Here is a 22,754-nt window from a genome sequence, read left to right on the forward strand (position 1 = left end):
TCCATCTTAATCTTTAATTGTCTGTCATGCCTCAGCTTTTAGGGTTTGGACTATGACTTGATGATAAGGTCACATCAGATCACTGTGAAACTTTGTATATGTGTTCACAATGCAGCATGACATGGACTCTGTTATTTGCATCCCTTGTGAACCACTCTGCAGACTACTTTGATATTTGGTAGGATATTATTATGAAGTACAGATGTGCATACTTTTGGACTAAGATTAGACTACTGTTAACCATATAAATAAGTTTTAAAGTAAATTTTGTAGTTTTGAAACATTGACTTTATCCCATTGGACTGTTTTCCTTATTTCAAGTGTTCGTGGGTAGAAGTGTTGAAGTGCATAATGTGTGGTCATTTCAATTCTACTAATTTAGATTTTGACAGCTCTCAGCAGGGTTATAATACTGACAGGTAGGACATCTTTTGTCCTGTTATCTTTACTAATGTTGAATTTATGATTGTGTTGCAATCAGTTATACATAATTTGCATTGGTTCAGAATAGAGTTTGGCAGGAATATCATTGGTAAGGAACAACATCAACAGAATATATTTTATTCAACATAGTCCCAAGTTTTCAACTTACCAGTATTCTATAATCAACAACATTCAAACAATGTAATAATATACACCAATTATCAATAGGATAATCTGAAATTATAGTTAAAGTGTAACTTATTTACATGATCAATGGCTGATAAAAAAAAATCAAAATAATTCATTTTCAATTGATCAAGTTTGCAATAGAATCTCTGCTGTATTCATTACTTGTGTTTGAATTGCCATATTGCAAATGTTTACATACATGTACATGTATAACCTAATTACTAGTTATATGATACATGTGTGATAGAATTTCCTTTAATTCACTGCCATTAAACAATTCAGTTCACTTTTATATTTTGAAAATTTCTATTGAATATAGACATCAGTTTCATGGCATATACAATATCTGTATGTGTCCTTCCCATTTCCACAAAAAGAAAATTATGAAAGGACGGGAGGGATAATGAAGGTAATTGATTAATAGGGTGATGAGTTTTGTGCTGGTCTTGAAGATTTGATGGGTGTTGGGTCTGATAATTCATCTTCAAACTTTCTCCAGATTCCTAACTAAAGTAGCCGTACGTAATTGCATTCACTAAAAAATACTGTTAATTAAAAAATCATTGCTAAGTTTTTGCAATTGAAAAATGGGAATGACCTACATGAAAAATTGCACTAACAATGAAACATTTAACATCATTGATGCAAATCAGTGGCAGATCCAGACACTTTGAAAAAGAGGGATGCCTGCTGGGGTTCCTCAGAAAAAAAGGGGGTTGCTAGGACATCTACCATTTATTGTTGATTTTACACATGAAAATTACAGATTTTTCAATAAAAAGGTGGGATGCCAACCCCCTGCATCCACCACTGCAGATTTTAAAAGCATTTAATTCAACTAAACCCATAACATTACAATAACAATGCTAACTATAATCTGTTAACCTTTACACTACAGTTCACTGCAAGTTATATTTAATGATTGTAGAGTATACATGACTCACAGCTCTATAGGATTCAGTCAGGTTTACTTGTTGCTGATGGAGAGCCTGAGTGAGTACATTGTACATTTGAACAACTTCAACTGAGTTCATGCACTTAGTGCCTTAAGATTCAAGAAATTGTTTTGATGTTTAGTCTAGTCAGTTACTTGTTAAATTAAATACTTCCATCCTATGCAGTATGATTTGATCGATTTTGATAATATGATGAAATTGTAATGATATAGCACCAGTTACTCATTTTCTAACCAAAAATTTCTATCAAATTCATTGTGGATTTATACCTTGATGTTCAAGGAATGTTTTAGAAATGAACATTCTAAATTATGGTTTCATCTTCAAACTTCAATTTGCTGTATTTCGAGTCCTATCCTGTTCCTTTCCAGCTCCAAAGATACTACTCGAACAGTTACTTTATCACCGAGATTCAGTTTTAAGTTTTTCATTTTTGATATATGAATCAGACCATTAGTACCAACTCCAATATCAACAAATGCTCCAAAATGAGTTACATTTTTAATTTTTCCAGTTACTATGGCACCAGTCCTCAAAGACTTAATATCTTGAATTTCTTTCCTAAAAAGTGGAGTTGCTGATTCTGAAAAAAAAATACATACCAGGCAATTTTAGTTGTTGATTCACATAATGCATAATAAATATGTGTACGTGTAATTAGAATTAAGACTTAACAAGAATTTGATTATTATATTTGTATATTCCTTTATAATGAAATGTCACCGACTGAACAAAACTGATACAAAGATAACAGGTAGTCGTAGCATGCTCCCCTTATCATATCAAAGATTTCAAATAGGAATTTTCTTTCCTCACCAAAAAGTTCATGGGCCATTGAAGCACAATTGTAAAAGTACAAGATTTGTGCAAGTCCAGGCATTCTCAACTGAAATGTCAGGTGAACATTGCTATGAAAGAGAAAAGCAGGTTAGGTCAAAATATCATGCAGTATAATGATCCTTGGGTATTTTTTTCAAAATGCTATAGACCCTTAACACCTACCTTCTCTGAAATCATAAGAACTAGGTTTGAGGAATGCTTTGAGTATTAGATTAATTGTAGGTTCTCCTACACCAAGTGTTTCTGACAGCTCTGCAGTAGCTACAACAAAAAATGGAACATTGTTATTAACAAACTATGAACTTGAACATTTCAAACCATAAGAGAGGAGAGATGGTAAAAATTAACAGCAAATCTGTAGACCTAATAGTTAACCTATTTAAAAGTGCTGTTGTCTGTAAGAATCTGGCAGTGAGTGAATAATGGTGGAAAAAAAAACACACTCGTGTCTTTCCATGAAATCTTATTCAAAAAGTTATCTAAAATGCAGAAATGGCTTTCATTTCTTTTTTAAGTGTCAGTAATTCAATGTCAAATTCCTGTGTTTCCAGTGACAAACTCGTGTCCAGGCTGTAACTTTTCAGTCTTCTGATATTTGGCATGGGTAAATGACCTGAAGAGGATGTGTCATGTACCATGGATAGTGACCTATGACCTTGAACTTCAACCTCAAGGTAAAATTCCTTGTTTTTTTTCAATATATGGCTTAAATGCAATGGCAGGGCCCACAGAATTGGATTCCATCTCAATGATTTCTAGTCATTCTATTGTAACTTTAAACTTGCATTTCTGCATCCTCTGACATATCCAACAAAATTGTCAATTCATTTTCAATAGACCATAAACTATTTGCCAACATTGTAAAACTCAATTTTTTTTTTTTGAGCAAGATTCATTATTTTTCAATTTTGCCTGATTCTTGCACTCAATGAAATTATCACTGTATTCTATATAGCATTCAACCATTGTGAAAGTAAAACTTGATGATTTGTTCTCAAGTTATCTTTTGGAAATCATATCTGTGATGACACACGTCCATAACAGAATAACTTGCAAACTGCAATCTGAATTTTATAGCATTATCATGATTCATTCTGCAGACAGACAGACAAATGCATATCAATTACAAAACAGGGTATCACATATACCATGCCATGAATGTGGCCTGGTAAAAAATTATACTCAAGTTACAATGCCATTTGTTAATACAATAGGATAAACCTAAAACTGTATAGCAGTTATACTTGAAATAAAATATTTAAAGATCTCAACACAAAGAAAAAATCTAATAGGAGAGTTCTTCGTGATGTAATTGCTTACCTGTGATGAAAATAGAGGTTTACATATAAGTATCATGCCAAATTTATTTTTCAAGTAAAAGAGTTATAAATTCCCATACAAAATATGAATTATTTTATCTATATGAAACATTTTACAGAGCCAAAATTGGATATTTATAACTAAGTTATAAAGAATTTAAAATTGGGATTCTAATTAAGAAATTATCAATTGTTTATTTAGTTGTTTTACTAGAGGATGCACGCAAAATCACCGTCAATTCAGCAAAGTACACAGTACTAATTTGACGAATCCAAAAAAAATGAAAAATCATTGTAAAGGATCTATGTTCATTTACTATATATCAATGGTGTACAATATTGTTCAAATTGCTTCAGTGGTTTAAGAGAAGTTGACCATTAACCTTTCAGGGGGACTTGGTTTTCTTTTGAGCGCAGCACACAAAAATATGTACTTTTCTTATGCATGTAAACAAATTATTTTATTTCTTTTTTTATTCACATTACTTATGTTTCACTATTCCTTACCAATTATCTTTTCTCCAAAGTCAGGATCAAAATAATTTTAACAGCCAAAGAAAAAAACTAAGCCCCCCCCCCCACACCAGGAAGTTAAATGGTGTGTCCCTAAGCAAAGTTCCATACCCTCATGCCAATGCACTTTCCTGGAAAAATTGGTTTAATCTGGGACTAAGAAGCTGTTTTATTGGTCCCAGGTTTAATTTGACCCAGGGGTATGGGAGGAGCTGATGTCTTATGACGATGAGGACACTGACAAACACAAAGAGAAGACTTTAAAAGTTGATATAAGTTTAAAAACCTCCATTAAAATACAGATTAGCAGCTGTCTCTACCTGTAAGCCTGGTGCTATTAGCTGGTTATCCTGAGGCTTCGCCTAAGTTTTCACTCCATGGCCAGTGGATAGCAAGAGAGTAACCTTGATCTTTATTTTATCAAGACTTCTGCTAATCTGCACGTTTTATGGGGCCTTCTAGGTCTATTTTGAGGGTGTTGACAGTTTCTTCTTTGTTGAAGATCCTCATACAACATCAAGACACAGAATAGGCATTAAAGCCCTGTTCCTTGCCTGTTCCTTCATAACGGTTATTTTCAATGTATTGTGTGAGTTTTTTCAGACACACATTCACTCCGTAAACACCCTTTTATATGTATATACAAATATGTGATTAACCCCAATCAGGGACTTGTTCACTCATAATTTTTTAATGGTTGAATTGGTGAGAAAAGTTGAAAGGAAACTATCTAGCATTTTTTCCTATTATTCTGCAAGATTTCCCGTTAGTTATTAAAGCAGTGGCAGATCCTGGGTGGGGGGCAGCCTCCCCCTTAGAAAAAAAATCATTGAAAAATTGTGTGTGTTAAATCATGAAAAATACTCACTTCGTGATCCTCACCAGTGATCCGGTCAAGAAATATTTTTGAGCCCCCCCCCCCACTCCCTCCCACCTTTTTTTAAATTGAGGTTGGGGGGTTAACACCCTCAAATTTTCTGAAAGTTCTGCTCCACCCAATTAAAAGGTGCATAATAAATTCTTAAATTTTAAATAATTTAATATTTCACTCAAAACAATGGGTAAGGACTTAATCAGTCATGCCAGTTTACACATAAAAAGGGGGGGAGGGGTCTGGACTTCGGGCGCAGATGTTTACACATAGAAGGGGGAAGGTTTGTTTTGACACATTCTATGCCTGTCTATGTCTGGACAGTTTTCCACCTCAGGAAAATGGTGGATGTCATTTAAATAAGTAAAATAATGAACGTACAATACTCGTGTAACACACGTACACATGACCCGGTCATTACAACGATTGAGCATTCATGAAAGCATATTATAACACACAAACCAATGACCGTCTCTGAATTGGAATATTTTCCCAAAAATTTGTGTTTTCCGTAAAATAAGATTGTTTCAAAGACAAATTTAGGAAGTAAACAACACTACATTTATACCTCATATAACAAAAATATTCGACCTTGTATGGTTTAAAAGGAGTTGCTGCTCAAAGAAATCAATCTCTTCCTTTAGTAGTATAGATTTGACAACCAATTTGACACTTAATGATAAGTGAATTAGTGAATATGACATCACTAATGAGATTGGCAAACTCTTCTATAAGTAAATACCTGTAACTTACAACTTAAAAAGTCATTCAAGTCAAATATTTTAAGATGTACACTATTGGGAATTATTGAAATCTAAAGGTGAATCAGTTTTTGTTGGAATGCAAGTTTGAAGTTGAGATTCCAAACCCAAAATTACACATTTAACATAACTGACACATACTTAACATGATTAAATATTTAACATGGTTAGTCATCTTATAAGTAAATAACATACAACCATGTAAGAATAAAAACAAGATACTAGTTATCTTACTTTTGTTTTTCATGAACTTTTTAACAGTTTCAATGAAGTTCTCATGACCAAGATTTTCCTTATAAGCACCAATGATTGAGATCAAACTGAAACAGAATTAAAGACAGATAGCATTGGACTTGACATATCTAGCTACATGTAAATATTTATTTTGTACTGGGAAAATGGATACACAATGGCTTTATAAAATCATGCAATAAAATGAACTTTGATATCTTTGACATGCAAAAGAACTTAACTGCCTTAAAGCTGCCAATAATATATAACTTTGTTTACAAATTATTTTTATCATGTGAAATTCAACAATAGGTTGCACATTATGTGCAAAGAATACCCCATTTGTTCCAACACAATCAAGTTCATGAGCAGGAAGTTGTGTGTGTTCAGTCATGTCAAACAGAATTGAATAAAGGACACAACTTACAACTCTCATGTCAAAGCCACATAAAAACTGAAACCATTTCCCAGTAGAAGCTGAGGAATGTGTGACACAAATTTAAGGAGATGAATGGATGGAGGAAAATGAATAAAGAATAGTTCCAATCTCTTAGAGTTGGTGGTATAGGTATCTTCATTTCATCACAAGAACCTTATAAAATACAAGGCCAGTTATAATCAAGACAATCTTTGTGGAATTCTGGGGAAAAAAAAGGCTTTTTTTCCATTTAATAGTTATCCATTGCTTACTTGTCAGCAATGTCATACGATTCAGGATGTATCCAGGTCATGTCAAAGATGTTGGGTTCCTGACTTGTGCCATCCTTTTTCTTCTTGGCCTTCCCTCCCCCTGACGTTTGTTTTTTCCTCTTCCTCCCAGCTGCGAGTTCTTCCTGATCTGTTTCTTCTTTACATGATGGTTTTTCTCTGACATGAAAATCAAAATAAAACAACAGAAATCCAAAGCCTGGCCTTACCATGCAAACATTAAAGGCCCTGACTCATGACCTTGAAGATCATTTAACTTGGGATATACATTATGTCTAAGTATTTGCAAAGTTTAATATGTAGATTTTAGAGAACTGATACAATACAACTGGGATTTTGACATTGTAGCCTCTGAAAACTGTGTAAAGTTATTTATATATATCTATTCACACTTTTCGCCTGAAGATTAGTCATACTTTCAAGCTACTGGATATGTTGAGGTTTCAAAGGTAAAGTGAAAACTTTATTAAAATTATGAAATAAACAAATGAATTACTTTTTCATAGTAGAATTAACCCTAAGAAATCCAGCACACTGTTCAAATGACTTGTCTCCAATGCCTTTTATCAATCTCAGCTGATTTCTGTTTAGAAATAATCCATTGGCTTCCCTCCATTCTATTATCTTTTTGGCTCTGGTCACACTTAAACCTGCAATCCTCCTACAGGCAAAGAATGAATGGCATTATCTAAATATATTTTCTTCAAAGATTTACATTGTTATCCTAAAAAAATCAATCATAATTCACTTCCTTCATTAACATTAAGATAATTGAATAGTTTTATTGAAATCAAAATTATTTACCAGTTTCACTTTTGACAAAACATGGATGTACTGGCATACACACAGGCCTACAGGCATAGTGATCCCTAAACATCCAATCAAAATATGGTTACCTTGGGTTTAAAAAAGTGAGTTTTTTTTACAAGAAATGTTTATTTTTTACTAAATTATTGCAATTACTTAATACCAAATACCTTATGTCACTGTTAGAAATATTTTTTTATAAAAGATTATGACAGATAAAACTTTTAAGAGGAAATATAAAGTAATGCAATGATTAACCACCTCAATACTCTTACCTTAGTAAGCTTTCACTGCCTGTGTTTAGATCAACACCTACAAAGCTAACACATTCCTCAACTACTGAATCTAGGGACTGTTTCAACAGATTCTCATGCATGTCATGCTAAGAAATATAAACAAATTATAAAGAACAAGGCTCAAATTGAATCTAGGAACTGTTTCAACAGATTCGCATGCATGTCATGCTAAGAAATATAAACAAATTATAAAGAACAAGGCCCAAATTGACACAATTAGACAGCAGTGGTTAACTTCACAAAAAATGGAAGTGTTAAGTTGATCATAAGAAAAACATCATGATAAAAAATAGCATCAAGATGTCATTACTTACAATAAAATTTTATACTTACTACTTATTGCAAAATTGACCACCAAACCATTAAATAATTCATGTATTCAAAATGTACATGTATTGATAAAGTCAAGCTACTAGATTACCATATACCTGTGGGAAGTTCATTTTATGTACATTTGTACACGTAATAAGTTTCATGATAACTTTACATTATCTTCATAGAAAAAAAGTTAGAAATAAACTTTAAGAGCTATGGATGAAGAGATTTTCAGAAATTTTGCCCAATACTTTGTCTGTAGAGTTGACAAATATTAAAATAATGAATTTAAAAAACTAAGGATACTTATTTTTTAGACAAGTGTCTCAATGAAGGCTTTTTTTGGTAGGTTTTACATCAGCATGTTTCATTAAAGTGTATTTCAAATTTTCCATAACACTTAAGGATTGACACAGACACCTGTCTGCACACACAGTTATGATTTTATAAGCTTGACTAAACAGCTTTTAAAAAATGGTAAACTGTGTGTCAGGTTACATATATTTAAATAGCTGAAATTGTTATTTGTCATCAAGGACTTCACTGGAATGTCTTGGTCATTTATAATTGAAATCTTTTGCTCCCTTGAATACAGCAAAAATTATCCAATACTTATTATTTTATAAGTTTCTTGTTCTTGTAGTCATGTCTAATGGTATCTTCCCTATGGTTTGATTTCTCAGATTCAAATAGTTTAGCAAAGTAAAAGTCAAAGTATGATCAAATGGACTTATGCCCACCATTGAAACAGAAAATGTTTTATAAATTTACAACACAACTTGCCTGGTACTGTCCAACACCAATGTGCTTTGGTTCAATCTTTACAAGTTCTGCCAGTGGGTCCAGCAATCTCCGAGCTATTGATACTGAAAGTACAAACAATATTATTTAAGTAAATGTTCAATCATCAAACAAGTGAATGAACATGTGGACCAGATTCTCTATGATTTTGGTGCTTTTATCTACTTCTTGAACGGTTAAATATTTTTGACATTACACCATGGACTATGTCATATGAACTAGTGATATTGTGTAGTAGTGTATTATTTTCTATAAATCCTGATTGGTTGAAAGTGATGTCAAGACATTTCTAATGTTGTTCTACCGACACTATTGGTGACATCATAGATGGAAGATTGCTAGAGTTTCCGCCACGACAGATGTTGAATATCAGGAAATCATAGAGAAAAAAGGTTTAATAACTCGTGAAGGTTGAATGTAGCAAAGTATTAACTCTTTTTAATTTCAACATTATCACAAACAAGCCATGAATTTGTTATGATGTTGAAATAAAATAAACTAAAGAGAATTGATATTTTGCAGTATTCAACTTTCAGGCATTCTAAACTGTTTAATATATGCCCATCATCTAAGTGGTGTATGATGAAGTGAATATAACAAGTAACTTTACTTAAATAAACCTTAAGTAACCAATTTACAAACATTTTATTTGACAATATAAAAACCTGAATAATTGACTTCTAGAAATTTGAAAGCTACTTAAAAAGTTGGGCCAAACATAACAGCATATTGCCCAGACATCAATCCTCTACCTGCTCCTCTCAGTGAAGGATCTAGAGAAGGTAATTCTTTCTTGGCTTCATCAGAAACACTGTAAATGGAGGCACCACTCTCATCTACAATACTGAAGTAGAATTAAAAAAAAAGACAATTAAAACTATGATACTTAAACTAAGAAATGTTGTTCTTAACCATAAAATTCCTTGTGATAATGCAACAATGAAACAAGTAAGGCAAAAACATGCTTATCTTATGGTAGAAAATAATCTTTAACTAAAATATAGACTTAAAAAGCGTAGTGAATTGAAACATACACACACCCCTAAACTATATTCTCTTCCCCCCAAAAATGATCAAACTCTAGCAATGTGGTTCAATCTTAGATGTAGTTTTCACAACACACAAACAAAACAAATAGCACAATGACTAAAACCAAGGACTTCAAATATCATAATAATTTTTTGTAGTTAAGAATGTTCTTTATAATCTCCCTTGCTTATGAAAAACTCACCAATAGTTCATATCCAAGTTTTCATGTTTGATCAGATTAGATACGTAAGTTTCTGTTTCTCTACAGGCAACACCATTACCAATGGCAAATACTTGACAACTGAAATACAAGATGATAAAGTGAACAAGTTTATAAAGCCAAAAATTCTTGCAGTTAACAGACATTAAAAGTTGATGAGAATAACTCAATAACTCTTAAGTAGTCTAAGCTTCTTGTATTGTATTGTATTCTACAATAAGTTTAAAACTGCAATATTTTCAAATGATTTTATCACTTCTTTCAGGAAAACAATATTTACAATGAGAATGTTCAGAGCATTTACTTCTAGATGAAGTAAGAAAGGATATTGAAAAAATTAACCACTCTATATACTTCAGTTTACAGGGAGTTACTTTTTGAGATCACATAGCTACTTTTTTTTTAATTTGTTGTGAATAATATGGTCACCCACCTTCCTCTCATCACATTCATTTCCTGTTAACCTAATTTAAGTTTTAAAATAATGTATTACCCATATTGTTTTATCATATCCAGGAGTTTCATCCTTTCAGTTTGTTTGTTACTTTTGAAATCATGTATATAAACTATCTCTGTATGGACGATCTGACCTGAAACACAAAACATAATAAAACTACTATGAAGAAATTATTGTTCATGTAGTATTCAGTTTTATAAGAAATATGATAAAACACAGAATAAAACAGGCCTATTATTCAATGAAAGCATAGAAGTGAACAGACTTCCACAAATTCAAAAATGCACAAAGCACTGAATTTTTACCAGATATACAAGATATCTATTGCTAGTAAAATTCGTTTTTAAAATTTTCTTCTTGTAGAAAAAATACAGTTCATTTCAGAAAGATCGAATTCACTAGGTTACTGTGAACGCAAGATTCTTTGGTATTGAATCTGTGCTGCAACATACAACAAGAAATGAATCACTGGTATCCCTATACATGTTGAATATAACAGCTCTGATTAATTTCCTGGTTTAACATTTTTTAAGTGCTATTCTATGTAAATATCAGGCAGTGGGTAAATCATGGTGGGAAAAACATACACAAGCCTTTCCATGAAATCTTATTCAAAATTATATCTGAAATGCACAAATGGCATTTAACTCCTTTTTCAGGTGTCAGTAATTGGTATGAATTATTTGAAATGCATTGCAATTGCACCTTCAAAGGGAGATAACTCATTTACTCTATATCATTCTATTGTAACTTTGAACTCCTCTGACACTTCTAAGACGAACAAAATGTCAACTTATCTACAATAGACCATTAACTATGCATCAACATTGTCAGATTCATGTTTTTTTCTGAGCATGATTCAGTATTTTTCAATTGTGCCTGGTTCTTACAGATTCCAGCATTCAATAATTAGATAAATTAAAAAAAATGTAAGCTTTTAATATTTTAAAATTGACTAAAATAATTGCAAATCATTGAAAGTTTTAACTTTTATTATTTTTTAATGTAAAACATTTTAAATATAAAACCTGTAGCAGTTATAACTGATGTCTTGCAACCATTTTTAAAGCCAGGATCTACACCCAGAATGCATTTGCCTTTCACAGGAGGAGCTAACAATAAATTCTTTAGATTAGTGGCAAAAACTTCAATAGATTCCTTCTCGGCTTTCTTTGTTAATTCTGATCTACAAAAAATTACAATGAACATTTTTTTTAGTACAGGTCTAAGAATCATACGAATTACAAAGAATGCAATATATCAGCAATTCATTGTTTTTCAATTGTTCTTATTGCCAGAAATTTTCCATCTCAGCCTCTGTCATGATACTAAAAAACATAACCATAATTCAATGACAATGTTATGTCTCAACCTCAAAAATGCTGTAATTCTGTATAAGACAAAATCTCTCAACATGTTACAATTATGTTATAAGAGTTATATCTCAGGTTGGGAAATTAATGAGAACATTTAAGTTGAATCCTATCGGAAATTATTTCCCGCCAGTCTTAAACCAACAGACACAATATAACCAGCCATTTTTCCCACTTTTTTTCATTTCAGTGGCTCTTAAATCATTTATAGAACACATTGAATCTGTTAACACTATTAAGGAAGTCTACCTAAAAAACTGACTTACAACCCTTTGCATGACTCTTAGATCAATCTATACTATTAAATATTATCATGCTGTTTAAGGAAGTAGACCTAGGGTAAGGGACACAACTTTTACAAATTATTGGAACATTTGCTTTCAGGCTCTTTATATCAATCTCATGTAAGCACCAAAGTAACTTGGACTGATTTTAAATGTCTTTTTAAAGCATTCCTTTAGGCATATTGAATATGTTGCTGATAAAGTCTGGAAGAAATATAATTTTAAAGGCATAGAGAAAGAAGTGTAGACATATGAAGGAACTTTAGAATTTATTTAACCATGGACCCAGTTAATATAGGGTTTAGTTCAGACAAGTTTTACCTTGCTCTACAATGTACAACTGCTTACATGTATTTTTAATTTCATCTACTGCTAACTTATTAGATACTTGTTTTAGCATTTATGATGTCAATTCAACTTTATGGCTATTAAATTTTGTGACTAACCCTCAATCAACTATGTGTTCCACAGGCACGGATCCAAGGACTGGCTTACTGGGCATACGCCCCCCCCCCCACACACAAATCAATAAGAAAAAAATTTTCACCACAAGTTTCATCCCATATTTTTTGCCTACCTGATAAGCTAACCATCTGCTCATGAAAGAATACCGACCTGATAAGTCTAACCATCTGTGGATGTGCTAATCTATCATAGGCATCCTCTATAGCACCATTTATAACTTTAAAGACAAATGTTCCATGGTGAGATCCAGTGAGGAAGTTCCTCTTTCCAAGATTAAGATAGGATACTCTAACAAAGTCAGGAAACTCAAACTTAACAGAGACATACTTGTTCTTCTCTCCCCGATTAATAGCCAGAACCTAAAAATGAAAAGAGTTCTCATCATTTTTCTTTTTTTATATCAGATAACAGATTCAATTTTACTTTCCAGAGTGGAATGACCTAGTTTCAAATCAATGATCAAGTTATGGAAAAGAGGTCAGAGGCTGAAGGTCCTAGACCTCAGACCTACACTAATTTGAACCCTTGCAGATTATTTAACATGCTTTTAAAATCTGAATAAAGCATTTTCTAAAAAAAAAGTCTTTTGCCAATTGCCGGGAAACTGTATTTAAGGGGTTTGATTTTAATAAAATTCATAATACTATTTCTCAATAGCTGAAAAAATTCATCAACCTTACACAAAAGAATTAATGAACAAAAATACTTTAAAAGCACTTATACTCGTGGGTATCAATTTTCGTGTTGTAAGGAACAAGTGCAAAATCATGGATTCTTGAATTTGTAATTTTGATGATCCTGTCATACAATTTAAAGTAAATAATCCTTTTCCTTACAAATCAAATTTCATGGTTTACCTTAATCATGAAATCCACGAAAAATTTGTAACCCACAAACAATAGTACTTTAACAGTAGTACCTAATTAACTTACTTGGTGAGGTTTAACATGATTAGCAGGAACACTGAAGTTAAAGTATTGTTCATATTTATGTCTGGAATCTACTTTATTCTTTGGTTCAGTTTTCTTTCCTTTCTGAAAGTTGTCTTTCTTTGATACGTCCCTTTGTTTACATTCTGTGGTATTAATTCTTATACCATGGAACTTTCTCCTATAATTAACAAAAAAAATATAAGAAAACCTTTGCATTATTTTCATTATACAAATGCATGTATGGTTAGACAAGGGAATACAGAGAATCTTAGTTTAATAGTATTATAAATATATGAATAAAGCCTCATTAAACTAACTACTGTTGACAAAACAGATAATCTTAGATATTGTACAAAAAATTCTGGTAGTTGAGTCATATTTTTTGGGAGTGAAGAATGATACAGGTATTTAACTATGATAATTATATTTTCCTATTGTTTAATGAAAGTAAAGCATGCAATTGCTTTGGTATATTATCATGGTACTAATAAAGATCATACCCATAACAAACATCAGATCATATTCCTACATTTTTAAGCAATCAATTCTGCCTTTAATGCTATCAAGAACTGACAACAGAATATAGAGTAAAATCTTTGATTTATAAAAACAAAGATTTGTTAATATCCTTCCATAAAAGGCAAGGGTCAAAATCTTCTTGATTCATGAAAATTGTTGAAAGCTGTATGGTAATACAGTACTACAAACCATTTCATTTAATTGTTCAACCAGCAGTTTTTTACAAGGAGATACCAATTTCTTGAAATAGCACATTTGTCAATCTTGTTCTAGTTTCATTTTCCTTATTGGAATTTCCGATGTTGAATGTATTGAAATCCGAAGACCAATCTGCATTTTGTTGATTACTTCCAGGATCTCAAAACGTTGTGTTAAAATGCAAAATCTTCAGTATGTTGCTTTTTCTTAACAATTTCATCATGTAGAAACAGATTTTTGTCATTTTCTATCATTATTTTTACACAGAAAGACATTTTGTTTTTAATATCGGACTCTCTAATTCCCATACATTTAAATGGAAGACTTGAACCCATTCTCATTAAATCACTAAGTTACATACCCTATTGAATGTTCAGTGAAGGTACTTAAATTTGTGTATATCAATTCTCCTGGTTAACTGTGTTTTAAATTTAAGGATTTTAGTAGAGTTTTCTACTTTTAAACAAAAATATTTACATTTAGTGGGAAATTAGATTTCTCTGAGAATATAACAAATCAAGAAAAAATGGTATCCACCAACAATACCGGTAGAATTTCTCAGTATACCAGGAGGATTTCTTATCAGCTTTGTTTATTGCTCTATTGCTAAGTTCATACATTGTGAAAACAAAATTTTTGTTTTATTGAAGTAAATAATCAATACTGACCATCCTCTGATGAAATCCATGCTTTCTTTATGTTTGTGTATCATATCTGCTATTATATGCTTGACCCCTGACTCTATATCTGAAAAACTCTGCAAACCTTAATAAAATAAAAGTAAAATCAATAGTTAAAACATAATCTCTCCACCATAGCAACCAAGTGAAAAAAGAACTTGCTTGAGTGTAATAGGTCTTTATCTTAATCTAAGAACAAATAATTTCAAAGAATTTGAAATAGAAAGGACACATTTTGGAATACTTACCAAAACATACATGTTAATCACCTGTCAGTATTGTTTTTGGACATTTTCCTCCTTTCAACAATTTGAAATAAAAAGTTTATGAAAACCTGAATACACTCTTTTTTTTAAAATTTGCGAAGTTATACAGCAATGTGGACTATAGTGAAAAAGAGAAAACTCAACAAAAATAAAAATAAAAACAAGAACAAAACAAAAAGTTTGATTTATTGATTGACTGTAGTTTAACATCCTCTGTTAGATGTTTTATGCTTTTCAAGGTTGAGAAAGTTTTAGCAATTTAACAGATCTTGTTTTGTTCAATATGCTGAGCTAGATTTTTGTTTACCTCAAAGGAAAAACATCCTGCAGGGAGGGATTGCTCCACCCTCAGACACATTATTTTGACTCTGAAGCAACAAGTTGTTCTATGTGCTGTGTGCTTAGCCAAAAGCAGTAACTACTAATTTTAAAGTCTTTGCTGGGAATCTAACCAGAACCTTTCTTTCTTGAGTACACTACTACAAGACCACAGAGGTTATTCAAAATACAATTAAAGCACACTGGCAAACTTTTAACGTGAGATAGGATTTACCTAAAACAGCATGCTCAAAAATATTCCAATTTAAAATAAATAACAACATAAATGATATTTGTGATTCTAGTCATACCTTTCACACTGTGATTAATGTATTTCTTAAGGTCCACTTGATTAGGTTTATTCAGGTAATCAGATGCCAGAGTTTCCAGGCCTAATGCTTTGGCTCTCTCAGCTAATGTTCCTTTGTGGCCAGGTTTGAATGGAGCATACTGCATAAAAAAAAGATTACAGGATTTGCTCTTAGAGTCTTTCATATATCACAGTGGTAAACAAACAAAATGTTTTTTATATTGAAATTAAATTTTTCACACTACTACTATTTTTGTTTCCTTGTTGCTTTTTTGATTGCTGTAGAGAGGTTTATGTGTAAATCCTTCACTTAATATCATTGACTCAGTATATGAGTACTTAGACTTCTACTATTGTGCTGCTAATTACTATCTTAAGAAGGATAAGGTGAAAGAGAATTAGCAAGGCATACAAATTCATATGTGCATTTTTTGTTACATTTATTTAAAAGTTTATTCAATGCAACTAAAACTACAATGAATAAATCATTAATCTGGCTTTAGACTTTATACATTTTGTTCTATGAACATTTCAATCAGGCCTAGGAATTTGGCAGCTTTTTAAAACAGACAAATACACAATGTATTAAAAAAAAACATAAGTCTATTCAATAAATTACCAGATCTTCAATTTCTGTAGTAGTTTTCGAGTTCTTGATACATTTCTCTAAACTTTGGTTCAGTTTTCCAAGTTTTTGTACAGCCTTTAGTACATTAGCTATTTTATGTTGGACTTGCCTGCAAAAGTAATATAACACAAGGGAGATTAACTTGAATTTTTTGGGGGAAAGATTCATTTCCTTTATATCATGTAACATCAGTGTGTAAAGCTCTTTTGCATTTGTACGAAAACAAAGATATGATGTATATGTACAGGTATACGTCATATTGAATGTTCAGATTCATAAAGGATTGTTTTTAGTTTTTTTTACCAGGTTATGTGAAATAACCAACTTTGGGGCAGTTTATGCTTCATGAACCAGGAAGCAATGCTTTTAATCTAATTTCTAATCAATTAAAGTTAAAATTCAGTTTTGTTCCTTCATCAAAGCCTTATTTAGTTAGGAACTATTTGAATTGCAGTCTGCAGATCAATCCACGTTACTGACTGCACAGTAGCAATTTTAGTTCACGGAAGATAAATGATCTTGCCCAGATGAGAAATAAACAAAACAAAAAAACAAAAAAAAATTAAATAAAATTATTTTCTTTCAAAAGTCAATATTTATAACAATAGACATACTGCAGATATAAAATCCTTACGGTGTATTCATTTTTTTAGAGGTTAAAAGTGTAAAATAAAACAAACAGATAAATCATTTATCATACAATGATACATCTACCTGTGCACAAACATTAGTACCCAGAAATTTGTTAATGTGATTGAATCAGCAGAAATTAGCATCTGCAAAAAATAAGCATGTAACCTTTCTGCCCAATAGAAGACAAACTATGAGACATAACAACAAGTAAATAAGCATGTAACCTCTTTAAACCTTTCTACCCAATAGAAGACAAACTATGAGATATAACAACAAGTAAATAAAATGCATACAAACTTAATACTCAATAACATTGTCTGATAAAAAAATAATCTTTTGTTACATACTTCAGATCTTCCAGCTGGGACTGAACATCTCGAAGTTTATCAACCTCCATACCACCAGTCTTCTCTTTACGGTACCTAGCTATGAAGGGTATAGTACACCCGTCCTCTAATAATCTTACCACATTCTTTGTAGACCATTTTGGAAGGTCTAAATTCTCTGAAATAACATCATCTACTTCCCAATATGTATCTGTATTTAAACTTTCTTCTGATGCCATATTTGAAAGTTTTTTTTCTGAAACAATACAAAAGAATGTAAAAGGTGGATATATAAAAATTTCTCTTGAATATTTTTAAAGAATTTCAAATGCCATAGCAGTATTTTGAATTTTTAATTACTGACATTTATACAATTTAAATCAATCAAATAATGTACTTAATCTAATCGTATAAAAAATCCTGTATGTTAGCCACATTTGTGAAAAATAGGACATCAAAAGGAACATTAATGATAACCCTGCCACATTGTGCTGTATCTAGTGTTGATAAATACATAGAAATAGCTTAAAACATTTATGTAAATAATCCTATCAAACTGAAACTTAAACTTGATCTACATTTTAGGATATTCAAAAACTGTACAAAGTGTGAAAAAGTTCCTATGATATCCTCTAAAATAATCATGAATGGACAGATACTCAACTACAATATTTCTAGTGAGTATTACATAATGCCTGGCCACTTTGTGTGGCATGGCATAAAAAATAAAGAACTCTGCTTGAGAACACAAAATTAACACAACACAATTAACCAATGCAAAGCTTTAGAAAGGCATTTTTTGTAAAACATGCCCACTATTTGCTATTTAAGTGTTATAAAGTCTAGTAAAAAATATGACCAGTGAAATGCGTAGTCTTCAATCTTTTTGGCTAGTGTAATAGTGTATAGGGTTTAATTGATAGTGTAATTTCAGGCTAGTTCTAACAATTTTTTAAAGAAAATGACTGGACATTCCCTCACAAATTATCTCCCTTAAAAAATATGAACCTGCATTTCTTGACAAGTTGCACTGTTATTTTAAAAAGCATTGATCTTATATCATTAGTGTAGTATTCTTCATGAGGTTGAGGGGTTTAGATTTTTTTTTTATCACATTATTGGCCAGAAAAGTTGCTATATGTATATGGAGATGTAGAAGACCATCATATTACCTAATCAAAGTACTGATGTACTGAATCAATTCATATCAATTGTTATAATTTATATGCCTCAAATAATCATCTAATTGCATAAATAGGGATAAGATAAATGAAAAGAACAGGGATCTATTTTAAACTATCTTAACACTACTTGTTGTTGTGAATTGTTACCACAGAACTCTATGATTTATTTTTAATACGAATAACATTCAATTATTCTTTAATATGCCAAACAAAAATCTCCATGACATTCTAGCATTGCACCAGCTTGTGTGATATTTAGGTTCGTTGTCTGTTTACATGGAAAACCTAAATGAATGAACACAAAACCCTCTGACAAACCACCAGCTAAATTTTCAAGTCAGAATTAAAGTTAGCGAACTTCAGTTTGAAACTGTCTGTCAAATTACACAATTTGTTTTTAACCTACCTGTTCTTAGTTTCATTTTATTCCGCATTTTGTTTTTATTTTTGTTTATTTCTTTTATTCAAAGGAATATGGGATAAGAATGTCTTCTACAGCCATAAATTGTAGACAGTACCCATGCATTATAACAATTTATGCAATGAATTTATGAATTGATGAATGCTGCTGTTCTGAAATGTGTGCAACAGTGAAAAATACAACATGTAGTTTATTTGGGTAAATGCATAGGAATGAACAACAGGTAATGATCAGAGGTTAAAGGTAAACTATTTTCAATTGGATCATTGTTAATTTCAAACAAATTAATAAGCATTTATAGTTTGGAGTAAAATTTGCTTATTGGCATAAATAACAACTTTAAATGTGGCCTAATTGTTTGCATTTGAACCTTAATGGGGTATGCCAGTCACACTATATTCCTACGGCGGTGTAAGAGATAGTTGCAGATGCTAACAGGCTATATAAATCTATAGGCTTTGCCGACTGCTACATCAATAACAATCTGCAATCTAAATTCATAAAAAACACTATGGTGTCTTATGAGAAGTAGTACATGTTCTAGCTTTTATATAAAAGACATGAAGCCCGGAAAATCTAGCTAGACTTTGTGATCTGTGGCAAAATATTTGAAATACACAGTGATTAAGTCAGGTATTATAAGTCTCAAATTAATTCATTTACATTTGTAACTATCTTTATAACAGGTAGATTTAGTCAGTGCAATCACCGCTAAAGATGGGAACTCAATAATTCTGTTTTCCATTTCAACCAGCTTCTGATGGAAAAAAAAAAACTGTTTTCACAAAGTGCAAGATGGAAGAAAGGCATTTGATGAAATTGATTTTTACAGTCATTCTAGTAAGTTGTTCCTGTTTGTTTAAATTTTTTAATTCATTGCTTGTTGTTTTTAAAATATTCGAGTGTTAGTTTACCACCTACAAAAAATAAATAACTTTGATAGAAGATCATATTTTAAACTCCATGTTTTTTGTACTTGGCACCTAATTACTAATCCCTTTCTGGAATTCAGTGTCAGAAGCTGGTTTTTTTATTCGGTCTCCCATTGGCAAATCTGAAAATGGCTTAGCATACCTGCCAACTTTTGAAAATCCCCATGGGAGTTTTTAGGCGGGACAATGTGCAAACGGACATTTTTGGGACATATTTTGTAAAGTTCATGGAGTTTATTGTAGTAATATAAGAATGAGACAACAACTATAGTATGTGCATGTACTGTTACAGATTGAAGTTTGTAAGCCCCGTTTTTTGTGGTGGATACCTCAAAGTCTAATTGAAATTCTAAGTTACAATTTAAAAAACAAGTAAACGAGAAAACTTTAATTTACATTCAAATGTATTTCTACCATTTTAAAATACATTGAGCACATCTTCCCTTTGTACCTTTAATTTCAATTGAAGGTGAATCAGGGTGCAGTTGGGAATCCATACAGGATTAGCCCCTACATATTTCTAGCTTATAAAACCCTTCCTTGTCAATGTCACAGGATGATGCTACATAGTGTAGCTTGGGCAACATTTTCTTTCCATTATATGGCAATGCATATCATGAGGTAAAGTAACAAATAATCAAGAAATGTTGCTACAAAATTTCAAAAATCATCACTATTTAAAAGGAATAGTATTTCTTTTAATTATTGCAAACATCAGTGGACAGATGATAATTGAAGGGGACAGTTATTTAAACAACAAATTTAATCCAGACATCACATTTTGTCACTGGTTGGGTGATAATTGGTGTGCATACACATCAGGCAATCGGGGTCATTTAATTGCACGATCTTTATACTGTCAATCAAGGTGATCTATACCCAAGCCAAAACAATAAAGATTAAACTTTGTTCACAGGTAGTTTACTAATACAGAACATATCAATAACCATCAATAGCCCTTTGATATTTAATACACATTCCTTCAAAACAGTGAACATTATTTTGTCGGCTTGTAAAATCAAACCATTTACAAATGATGCAAGCTTTGAAATGTAATTAACAGAAGTCCCAAAGTTTTGAATTGGCAGTAAATATTCCTCGGCCAGCAAACTGACAACATATAGAGTTATAGAACACATAAAAGGAGACAACTCTTAGAATGCATTGCTATTTTTCACAACACCAGCCACCCCTATAAACCTGCCATTTCCAGTTGTCCCATTGGTGGCCAGTTTGGAGAAGTTTCACTGTATACTGCACTGTTGAAATTACCAGAAACTTGAAAAAAAGGAGTTGAAGACTGCAGGGGAGATAACTCATTTTGTGTATATATAATTCGTTTACATACTGATTCTAGAATTTTTAGAACTGTTAAATTGACAGTATTAGTCAAAATAATTGTAAAGTAAAATAAACATTAGAAAATAGTCAGCTGACCATGTCCATAAAATAGTTGTAGATCCAATCAGAATTCATTTTCTGATTGTAAATCATCATTGATAACCTTTATCAGCTGATTGCTCCTCAGAGATCATTCACCTGTCATAAAACGTACCCTTACCTGTTTAAACAGAAATTAACACCTTTTGTCAGATATATGACTCTCCTAATAAAAAAAAATGAGAATTTAGGGGTTTGGATTAGGATTTTTTTGGGTAGTTTTGACAACAACTGGTTTTTGAACAAATGTGACCTAAAAAATTGTTTTAGAGAGATACATGGTCAAAATCGTGAAACACGCTTAAATCATGTAAGTTGGCAGGTATGCTTTAGACATTGATTCCCAAAAGGAATAATGTGCCTTCTTGCACAGACTTGAAGGGAGGCTTGGAATATTACCTCAGATCATTTTTATTTTCACCATGTTAACAGTTCACATATTTTTAGTGAAAAAAGATAGAATCAAATTATTGAATATCATGTACATTTGTATGATAAAGCATAATGTGTTTTTTGTTTTGATAATTCCAGCAACAAATCCCCAAAATGATCACCCCTTCTGAGAATACACAAATCTTGCAAGTCAGAAAAAAAAGAGAATAATTTAACACAAAAATTTTATCAGACATTTAATTTGAATAATGCCCGAAAATTTCTAGATGCATGTCTTCAGCAGTAATTAAGAGACGGTACTAAAGACGCCTGCCGTTTCGGGAAAATAGGTCTTGTTCACACTTACTGACTTATAAGTTATATCAGGAATGGATTTTAAGTAAAAAAAAAATAACTCATAGAAATTATACATTTCAAAGCTTTCCAATCTGTATGAATTACTTTCACACTACTTCTTCAATTGTGCATCAATATGTATGAATGCGATCTTTCTGTGTTAAGGTAACAGCAGTAAATTTTCAGTTGGGGTAAAAATATACAGGGGAAATAAAACTTTTGTTTATTATAGTGAAATTGTTGTTCAGTCGTACTATTGTAAAGTCGTACCAATAGTACTGAAACCTTTAAGCACCCATATACTCTAAGGACACAATCCCAGAAAAAAAATCTGTCTACTTTTTGGAATTTGGGATGTATAAAAACAATAAACAATTAAA

The 22,754-nt window shown here is 31.6% G+C and overlaps 1 protein-coding gene across 3 annotated transcripts; it reads right to left on the minus strand.

The window, feature by feature from the left end:
- Nucleotides 1–545: 545 nt before the first annotated feature.
- On the minus strand, nt 546–22,591 carry LOC148625070 (S1 RNA-binding domain-containing protein 1-like). 3 transcript variants are annotated; one of them, XM_088568307.1, is made up of 18 exons: nt 22,449–22,591; nt 17,690–17,924; nt 16,701–16,818; nt 16,083–16,221; nt 15,176–15,272; nt 13,791–13,968; nt 13,009–13,217; nt 11,765–11,922; nt 10,773–10,869; nt 10,262–10,360; nt 9,783–9,874; nt 9,013–9,095; nt 7,894–8,000; nt 7,308–7,472; nt 6,794–6,970; nt 6,107–6,192; nt 2,571–2,669; nt 546–2,151 (listed from the first exon to the last, which is right to left on the minus strand). In XM_088568307.1, exons 2-18 carry the CDS (start codon nt 17,905–17,907, stop codon nt 1,892–1,894), a joined length of 2,382 nt encoding a protein of 793 aa, XP_088424433.1. In that variant the 5' UTR covers nt 17,908–17,924; nt 22,449–22,591; the 3' UTR covers nt 546–1,891. The 3 variants fall into 3 exon arrangements, 2 of the variants coding, with proteins under 2 accessions (XP_088424433.1, XP_088424434.1); XM_088568308.1 differs by having other exon boundaries at nt 22,480–22,559; XR_015919846.1 differs by lacking the exon at nt 6,107–6,192 and having other exon boundaries at nt 2,013–2,151.
- Nucleotides 22,592–22,754: the final 163 nt, after the last annotated feature.

This window comes from Perna viridis, chromosome 2, assembly GCF_037379345.1.
Source record: "Perna viridis isolate PV_CMFRI_1.1 ecotype Kerala chromosome 2, ASM3737934v1, whole genome shotgun sequence".
Classification (NCBI taxonomy): domain Eukaryota; kingdom Metazoa; phylum Mollusca; class Bivalvia; order Mytilida; family Mytilidae; genus Perna; species Perna viridis.

Coding starts and splice junctions, on each gene's coding strand:
- LOC148625070 (XM_088568307.1), bottom strand. CDS start 17,907: ATGGCATCAGAAGAAAGTTTAAATACAGATACATATTGGGAAGTAGAT. Junction 10,870..11,764: donor ATCAGTTATAACTGCTACAG/GTTTTATATTTA, acceptor TTTGTGTTTCAG/GTCAGATCGTCCATACAGAG. Junction 6,193..6,793: donor TCGTATGACATTGCTGACAA/GTAAGCAATGGA, acceptor ATTCTGTTTCAG/TTTGATCTCAATCATTGGTG.